Source organism: Eptesicus fuscus, chromosome 24, assembly GCF_027574615.1.
Source record: "Eptesicus fuscus isolate TK198812 chromosome 24, DD_ASM_mEF_20220401, whole genome shotgun sequence".
Taxonomy (NCBI): domain Eukaryota; kingdom Metazoa; phylum Chordata; class Mammalia; order Chiroptera; family Vespertilionidae; genus Eptesicus; species Eptesicus fuscus.
The window spans coordinates 267,633-277,126 of record NC_072496.1 but is presented as its reverse complement, the minus strand read 5'-3'; the positions used below and the strand labels follow the sequence as shown (position 1 = coordinate 277,126).

General features: G+C 53.0%; 1 protein-coding gene across 1 annotated transcript; it reads right to left on the bottom strand.

Annotated features, from left to right (window-relative positions):
- Window positions 1–2,181: 2,181 nt before the first annotated feature.
- RABIF (RAB interacting factor) lies at window positions 2,182–8,218 on the bottom strand. Its single transcript, XM_008159971.3, has 2 exons — window positions 8,019–8,218; window positions 2,182–4,649 (listed from the first exon to the last, which is right to left on the bottom strand). The coding sequence occupies exons 1-2, from the start codon at window positions 8,142–8,144 to the stop codon at window positions 4,404–4,406; spliced, it is 372 nt and encodes a 123-aa protein (XP_008158193.1). The 5' UTR covers window positions 8,145–8,218; the 3' UTR covers window positions 2,182–4,403.
- Between the last annotated feature and the right edge of the window lie 1,276 nt (window positions 8,219–9,494).

Genomic DNA, 9,494 nt, shown 5'->3' with positions numbered 1-9,494 from the left:
GCACCATGTGGGGAGGCAGAGCTTCAGCCGGAGCTGGGGTGGGAGGGGAGGGCTGAGTGGCAGAGACGTGACTGTAGGGAGGGGTCGTGGACGTGACCTGTATGTAGGGAGGGGTCGTTGTATGTGGGGAGGGGTCGTGGACGTGACCCGCCTGTGGGGAGGGGTGTCGGGGGGGGCGACCTTGGACTTCCTCCTTGGGCCACGTGGGGTCTGTCTGGTGCCTTGTAGGATGGTGAGCAGCCTCCCTGGTCTCCACTTCTTCTCTGGTTTGGGACCTGAGAGAAGGTCATGGCAGGAAGTTTATGCAAATGATGATTAGCTTGTCCCGCCCCTGGAGGCTGCCTCCCTGGGTGGCGTGTCCTGGGAAGACTGGAAGGAGGTCAGCTCCTGGTTTCTGGGCGAAGAGACCAGTGGAGCGGGCCCTACAGGCCGAGCAGACACAGGCCTGTACTTGAACGTGTGACGGGCAGGTTTTCCTAACCGCCTTCCCTGCGGACCGAGCCCCAACTCCACCTCTAACCTGAGCCCCTGGGTCCCAGGGAACCCGGAGGCCGAGAGTCAGCCGGTCTCACGTGGAAAGTCAACAGCCATGACCCGGCTCTGGAGGGATCAAGACAAAGCGCTAGCCGAAACCGGTTTGGCTCAGTGGATAGAGCGTCGGCCTGCAGACTCAAGGGTCACAGGTTCGATTCCAGTCAAGGGCATGTACCTTGGTTGCGGGCACATCCCCAGTAGGGGGTGTGCAAGAGGCAGCTGATGGATGTTTCTCTCTCATTGATGTTTCTAACTCTCTATCCCTCTCTCTTCCTCTCTGTAAAAAAATCAATAAAATATACTTTAAAAAAAAAAAAAAAAAAAAGACAAAGCGCTAACGCAGGCTGAGGGCCTTGTCTCTTGGGACTAGGGGGACTGAGGGGACAGGGGGATCCCAGGAGCCGCAACGATGGAGGGAGATGGGACATCAGAGAGAGACCACGGCCCCTGTTAAGTAAGTGCAGGCACTTCCTCGGCAGGGGTCCTGTCGGTGGCCTGGGCCCTCAGACCCCATCCTCTCAGCAAGCCCCTCCCAGGGACCCCTCAAGCAGGACCCACAGACGAATGCTAATTCATTAATTAACCCCCCAGGTTAATGCTAACAACTAGACCCCCCAGTGGCATTTCCAGGCAGCCCTGAAGCTCACTGGAGCTTAAAAAGAACAGAGACTAAACACCCCTGTCCTTGGGAATCCTGGGACCACAGGCCTGGGCCGGCCCTGAATGGGAAGCTGGCCCCTGTGGACTGGCCTGTGGCTGCAGCCTCTACTGCCCTCTGCTGGCTGCCAAGAGGGAGGACAGGCAAAGTGCATTGAAATTGAGTACTTTCTGTCCAGGATGCTTGGGGCAGGTACACTTTCAGTGGCTTTCACCAGACCCTCTCTACAAGGCTGTGCTTAATTGGCTGCTAAAACCTTCCACTGAATTCTTAATTTTGGTTATTGGATTAAAAAAATTTTTTTTTTGGTTAATCCTCACTCGATATTTTTCCATTGGTTTTTAGAGTGGGAGAGGGGAGAGACACAGAGAAACATGGATGTGAGAGAGACCCATCGACTGGCTGCCTCCCACACAAGCCCCGACCAGGGTTGGGGATCCAGCCTCCATCTGAGGAACGTGCACTTGGCTGGAATCGAACCTGGGAGCCTTCAGTCTGCAGGCTGATGCTCTATGCGCTGAGCCACACCGGCTAGGGCTGATGCCTTCTGACTTAAAAAGTATTCTGTCCAGCCCTTCTAGCGGCCATCGGTGGGATGGCCAGGCCAAGTGACCTGTCCGTGCTTTTCAGCAGAAGTCCTTGCTAGTTATGTCATTAACTAACATCGAGCGTCCTGCACAGCATAGTAACAATACGTAAAATGTCAGCACACCACTGTCCAGCTTTGATTCTGTGTTAAACAAACAAGGAGTCTTTAGGAAAATCAACCTCTCCCCGACAGGAAGGCGGCTTTCTCTCCTCAAAACAGCGAGTGTGCGTTCTCTGCCTGCCTTATGGTGTGAGGGAGACTGAGCGATGACATTCTCATTGTGTCACAGACACTACATCATTAACCAGTGAGTTGACAGACCTCAAGGTAAATCTTAAGTTTCAGCTCTCCTCTGCTGTCTAAAATTACATGTTCTTTCCAAGGACGTGCAGGAGTACAATTTCCATTGTTTAAATGCCTTTATTTCTTTCAAATCAAACTGAAAAGACAAGATAACAACTTGATATTTTTTTGGCTACTGGGCAACAGTGTTTGGCAATTCTCAAAAAAAAAAAAAAAGAAATACAAATCACTAAGTATATAAAAACTTCATTAGAAATAACAAATGCAAATCAAAATGAGACTATTGTTTCTATTAAAGTGGCAAAATGTATTTTTTTTGAGAGAGAGAAAAAAACACGTCGATTTGTTGTTCCACATATTGGTGCATTCATTGGTTGATTCCTGCATATATACCCTGACTGGAGGTTGAACCCGCAACCTTGGCGTATCTGGACCACACTCTAACCAACCGAGTTACGTGGCCAGGGCCAAATGCTCTTTTAATGATAACACATGCCCGGTGTTAGAACGGTTCAGCAACGGGAGTCTGCCTTACTCTGGAGGGTAAACAGCGAGGCCAGTTCCGAGGCATGTGCACGGCACACCCTGCAATCCCACTTTTTACCCCGAGGGAGCCATTAGGAATGTGCGTTTAAGCTGCAATCTGACAGGGGACTGCTTACATACAGACAGACATACAATGGCGGACACCGGGGACAGCCACACGCAAGGGAAGTTGGTGTATTGTTAAACGGAGAAAGCTAGCTATAACCGAGTACAGTATGGGCTCATATTTGTGTTAAAAGCCATACATGCGTACGTACGTGTAGAAAACATGGAGATGGACATACACAGCATTACCATCTGTGGATGGTGGAAATACGAGGGATTAAAAAACGTGCGTGCCCCTTTTTGTGTGTCTCTGCAACGAATGGGTACTGTTTCTGTGATTAAAAAAGGAAAGAAAAGTCAAAGCCCAATTTTAGAAAATGCTTTGCCTGGACTTGGCTGTGCCAGGAGGGGCCACTCGCCCAGAGAGGCATCTGCTTGGTTTTGTTCCTTCCAACCGGAGTGGAGAACTCTCGCAGCCGTCTTTCCGTACACGCCATAATCATGGACCCTAGACCACTTGTCTAGAGAACGGCTCTCTCATTTCTGCGGGAGCTCACTGGGCTCTGACCGCACAGGAGGAAGCAGGCCAGTTGCAAAACCATGCCCAAGGCCCTCCCCACCCCGTTAGTGAGGGAGCCCTTAGAGTAAGCTCTGGGGGGAAGGGGACAAACGGACCGCAGAGAGGCGGTCTCCAGTTAGTCCTCCTGCAGTGCCAGGTCTCCTGGATCTGAGAGGTGGGTGATGGGGAGGAACCTGGACCTGGTTGCACAGACTCCTGCTGAGGTGAGTCATTCCGGAAGAACTCAAGTCCTATTGAAAGGTGAAATACTTCGCTAAAATCACAGGGTCAGAGCGACTCCCCAGCTGTAGCAACCGAGGCCTCTGGATGGAAGGTTTGTTTTGGGGGTCAGTGTAGAGATTCCAAATGAACCAGGCCCAGCAGGTTCAGTAAATGACATCATCCATTAAGGAAGTCTTTCTTGAGAACAAAGGAAGACAAACCTACAAACTCCTGTGTAATATGGCAAAGGCCTATTCCTCTTAGACCCCACATCCAGGGTCTTAGATCCGGGGACAATGGCTCCCGATGGGGTGGAAAGTCTGATTCTCAACTGACAGGCTGTAAACCTCATCAGGGTTTGAAGGGAAGAGGGGCCACCTTCATCTTCACCACGAAAGGCTTCTGACCACCTGGAGGTGAGGTTCTCACCCCTGGCACAGAGGTGCACCCGCAGCGTTCCTGATCAGGAGCCTAAATACCAAAGCCCGCAAAGGTTATCCGTTTAAAAAGAAGAAACGCCGGTGAAGTCAGCCACACAGCAAAGTCACTCTCAGACATCCGCGCGCCTTCTGGGATGAGGAAAGAGGTGAAGCCTCAACTATCAGCACATGAGTGTCGCGATGCCCGTCCAGAGCAAGCAGCCAGGGAGCCCTGGGTACAGGAGAGCCCGGCAGGATGCAGGGGTGAGAGGAGAAGGGTGGGATGCTCCCCGTGTCCGCAACTGGGGGAACGGAGCTTAGGGCACGGCGTGGCGCACCGCGAACTAGAAGGGGCACGCACGCCAGGCTCTAAGGAAGCAGGGCTGGCCCCGCCCGTTCAGCGGGATGCATCCACGCTCGCCATGAGGACAGAGCGGCAGCAGCAGAACCGTCGCACCAGGTTAAAAACCAGTTCTTGGGAAGGGGCAGCTCTGACACGCGGGGTGCAGCGGAGCCCCCTCCCCTCCGTTACTCGTGGGACACCCGTTCCAAGGCCACGTAGAAGCTGTTCTTGTCTTCGAGGCAGTGCCAGCCGATGGGCCCGATCTCGCAGTCGGCGCAGACCAGAAACTTGACGTTGCCCACGTCGTTGGTGAAGCCCACATTCTCGAAGACGAACATGTCCTCCACCAGCCAGTGCTCCTGGAGGAGGTCGCCGTCGGGGCTGCTGCCGTCGGCCAGAGCCGGCTTCTTTCTCATGGAGGGAAGGAAGAGCTGCGGGGGGGGCGGGGGGGGGGAGGGAACACAAGGAATGCCATGCTGAGCACCCGTCACGCCAGCACCCCACGCACCGTGGACTTCACGCGGTGCCCTCACAAACAAGACACGCAGTCCCAGCAGGTGACAGACGAGGATGCGGGTTGCTCCTCTGTTGTCTGTGCTCTGTGCCCAGATTCTAAAGAGACTGAAAAAGGAACTCTGGCCCTGACTGGTGTGGCTCAGTGGATAGAGCGTCGGCCTGCGGACTGAAGGGTCCCAGGTTCGATTCCGGTCAAGGGCATGTACCTTGGTTGCGGGCACATCCCCAGTCGGGGGAGTGTGCAGGAGGCAGCTGATGGATGTTTCTCTCTCATCCATGTTTCTAACTCTCTATCCCTCTCCCTTCCTCTCTGTAAAAAATCAATAAAATATATTAAAAAAAAAAAAAAAAAGGAACTCTGACCAGCTGTGGTGGTAACTTGTCTTCACTGCTATCCTGACCTTGGGCTTCGAGGCCCCACCGGCTTCTAATCTCCCCCGAGCTTACCCTGCTCCAGCCACACGGGCCTTCCTCAGGCAGGGTAAGTCTACTCTGCCCTCGGGTCTTGGCAAGGCCAGCCCCTTCTTGATATTCAGCTCAAAAGTAACCTCCCTGGTAGGTCTTCCTTAGCCAAACAATCTGAATTAGCTTCCCATAATGCCCATTGTAGTATTAATTTATTTTTAAGGCAGAGAGAAACACTGCTTTATTGTTCCACTTATTTATGCACTCATTGGTTGATTCTTGTATGTGCCCCGATCTAGGATCAAACCCGAAACCTTGGTGTATCAGGATGGATGATGCTTTAACCAACTGAGCAACATGGTCAGGTCTTCCCAAACTCTTTAACAAAACAGCATGGCCTTCGTGTGCTTGTCTGGCATTGGCAATCACAATACTAGGTGTACTGGTGAATAATGCGGATTTTTTTCAATAGATGGGAGTTACACATACGTTGATATATATGTGATTTGATACGTATACTATTTTGTAGTGACAACAAGCTTCAAACTTCATATGTCAAATTTTCTGAAGGTGTTAACATCATAGATATTTTTACGCTTAAAAATGTCAAATTTCATGCCAAAAAAAAGAGCATTTGAGGGAAATTTTAATTCATTACTATTTTGAAGAAAAGTGCTGCTGAAAGTGATCTATACTTTGGGAAGCTTATGGTGAACATGCTCCATCTCAAGATACTTGTGAAGGCTGGTTTAAACGCTTTAAAAGGGATGATTTTGATGTGAAAGACAAAGAACGTCCAGGTCAACCAAAAAAGTTTGAAGACCAACAATGACAAGCATTATTGGATGAAGATGCGTGTCCAACTCAAAAACAACTTGCAGAAAGATTAAACGTTGCTCAGCAAACAATTTCCGACCATTTACAAGCAATGGGAAAGATTTTAAAGGAAGGGAAATGGGTGCCACATCAACTGAACGAAAGACAAATGGAAAACTGAAAAGTCATCAGTAAAATGTTGCTTCAACGGCACGAAAGTCTTTTTTGCAACAAATTGTGACTGGCGATGAAAAGTGGATTTATTTGAGAATCCCAAACGCACAAAATCATGGGTTGATCCAGGTCAACCATCAACATCGACTGCAAGGCCAAATCGCTTCAGAAAGAAGACACTGCTCTGCGTTTGGTGGGATCAGGAAGGTGTGGTGTATTATGATCTTCTAAAACCAGGTGAAACCGTGAGTACTGATCGCTACCAAAGACAAATAATCAATTGGAACCACGCTTTGATCATAAAACGACCACAATGGGCCAGAAGACACGGCAAAGTAATTTTGCTTCATGGTAACACACCATCACACACTTCAAAACCAACTAAAGACATGTTAAAAGATCTTGCCTGGGAAGTATGAACCCACCCGCCGTGTTCACCAGACCTTGCTCCTTCAGACGACCACGTGTTCCGATCGATGGCACATGCACTTTCTGAGCAGCACTTCAAAACGTACGAAGTGGAAAATTGGGTCTCTGAATGGTCTGCCCCCAAAACAAGAAAAGTTCTATTGGGACGGTACCCACAAATTACCTGAAAGATGTGGGAAATGTGTAGCTAGCGATGGACATCACTTTGAATAAAGCACTTTTGAGGTTTCTCTTGAAATTATCGTGTTTTCTTTGATTACAAAATCCGCATTATTAACCGGTTAACAGTTAATCCGAATTTTTAACCGGTACACCTAGTAAAAGCAGGCAGTTTGTAAAAATTAGAAAAAAAATTGGCCCCTAATGCTGTATGGGCTCCTCAGATATAGGTAACCACCACAACTCAGCAGGATTCTGTTGACACCGCTGTTGCTTTTTCAAGAATATTTTCTTTGTAGAAAATACATTCTTAGTGTAGAAAGCTTGGCAAGCATGCTACAATGTAGATGAGAATGAAAACTGTTACAATAGAGAGAAAACTTCGGTTACCTTGTTTCTAGTTTCTCCCTTCCTCTGAGAACTTGAGGTGGTTTTAAAACATGGCCATAAATTCTGGGACAACCCTTCCACCCAGCGGTGCTCACGCCAGTGCCCTGGAGCCCGGCAGGCCCTGTGGTGGCCCCGAGGTCAGGGCCCTGGAGGCGACACCTGCGCTGGGAGCCGCTAGGTACCCCACTGCTCCGGTGTCGCTGCGACCTCAGTTCAGGAAAGACCCCGAGTGAGAACTGGCGGGACACAGGCCTCCTGGTGTAGCGGTAAAAACGAGTATCACAGGCCCAGCCGAGACCCCAGGTCTGGGATCCCAGGAGTGGGACCCCAGGTGTGGGGTCCCAGGTGTGAGGTCCCAGGTGTGGAATCCCAGGTGTGGGGTCCCAGGTGTGGGGTCCCAGATGTGAGGTCCCAGGTGTGAGACCACAGGTGTGAGGTCCCAGGTGTGGGGTCCCAGGTGTGGAATCCCAGGTGTGAGGTCCCAGGTGTGGGGTCCCAGATGTGAGGTCCCAGGTGTGAGGTCCCAGGTGTGGGATGAGGTCCCAGGTGTGGGGTCCCAGGTGTGGGATCGCGCTGCGTCTTCAGGCCTCCCCCCGCGAGGTGCCACCAGCCCCGCTACACCGTGTCCCCGTTCTTAGCTGAACCCCGGCCCCAGTGACAGGCGCTGCGGGCGGAGCCCCCGGGAGAGAATGCGGGTGACCGCCGCGCACACGGTGCGGATTAACCGCCTTTCCCTGCGGCAGGTTAACCGGGACATCCCTTCCGCCTTCTCGCTAGCGGTGACGGCGGAAGGAGGGCATTAAGGCCCGTGACTTGGAGGAAGCAGGACCCGGGTCCCAGGAGCTGAGGCTCGCTCGGCCCTGCAGTGCGGCTCCTCCCAGCGCCCCGCTCGACCCCCGCCCGGCGCCTACCTGCCGGCGGGAGAAGAGCGCCGTGCCCGGCTGCAGCACCCGCGAGCCGCAGCGCTGGCACAGCACCGCCTTCCGGTTCCGGCCCTCCGCCGACACCAGCTCGTTCCGCGGCGCCACGGGCTCCATCGCCGCCGCCACAGCCTCGGGGCCCGGACCGCGCAGGCGCGGCTCTCGTCGAGGGCGGGGCGGACGGCCACTGCTTCCTGCGCAGGCGCCCACTGCCCGCGTCGACTCTGCTGCGCACGCGCAGACCCTCCCCGCGGCCCTGAGTGGCAGGCGCCGGCGGCTTTGTGACAGGACCAGTGCGGGGCGGACACGAGTCCTCAGCACACCGACCCGGTCACCCGACTCCCTTACTATTGAGTCATCAGGGTTGCTCGTAACTCCCTGTCTCCGGAGACGTGAATTCAGTGCCGAGCGGGAGGGGACGGAAGGCAATGTGGGTCCCACCCGCGGGGACACGCACCCCTTCGCTGCCGGAAGCCGAGGGCCGGTCAGTGCTAACCGGTGAGCTCCCACCAGCGGCACAGCATGGGGTGGAAGCGCTTTAGAACCGAGCTGGATCGCCACTACCTCCCTGTGGTTGTCGCTCATCCATCCGATGGGCGCAGTGAGGAAGGTCCGGGTCAGAGGTGACCTCCCGGGATGCACGGGTCCAGCCACAGCTGTCATCACATCCCCTGGGACAGGACAGAGTCCCCAGGTTCTCGGTTCAGAGCCGCGCGGGCACAGGGTCCTGAACCCAGGCTCGCACTGGGTCAGGCCAGGTATCACCCACCCACCACCCATGACCCACCTGCATTTCCTCCTCTTCTGTCAACTCAAGATTCAAGCACTCATATAATATGCTAACCCCTCAGGATCCATGGCATGGGCACTTTGTACCAGAAATAACTTCGACATTTCCTGAGAACTTGCTGCATGTCAGGTACTGCAATGATCCCAGCTGTGCTTGGAAAGTTAGGACAAATGGAGGGCCTGGGCTGGACGACAGAGAAGTGGCCAGGACATCAGGAGACCACTGCTCCATGGGTCGGGGCAAGTAAAAATACAGGAATGGATTTGGGACAAAGATACAACCATGCAGAACCCAGAAACTAGTCAAATGTGTGCCCACAAAATGAATGATAGCTTTCCGTGGTGGATAACCAAGTGACTGGCTTCCAGTTAAGAGACCGAGAAAGGCAGGAGGAACCACCAAGTTAGGGGCACGCCTGGCGGGGAGCAAGATTTACGTGACGGGGAGGCATGAGTGGGGAGCACTGCCCAACATCCGGTGCGGGGTCATGTCAGAACTCCTGGGAATTTGGTCTGAAACTCGTTTGAGGAGCCGCCTAGTCTGTCTCCCCGAGACTCCGGCTGAGAGGCACGTTTCGTAGTTGTAGTTTCACCAGCAGGCACAGTCCATCTGCTGGAGAGAGCTTGGCAGGCTCTTCGGCGAACCAATTCGTCTTTGGCTCCCCCTTCCCTTTGCTC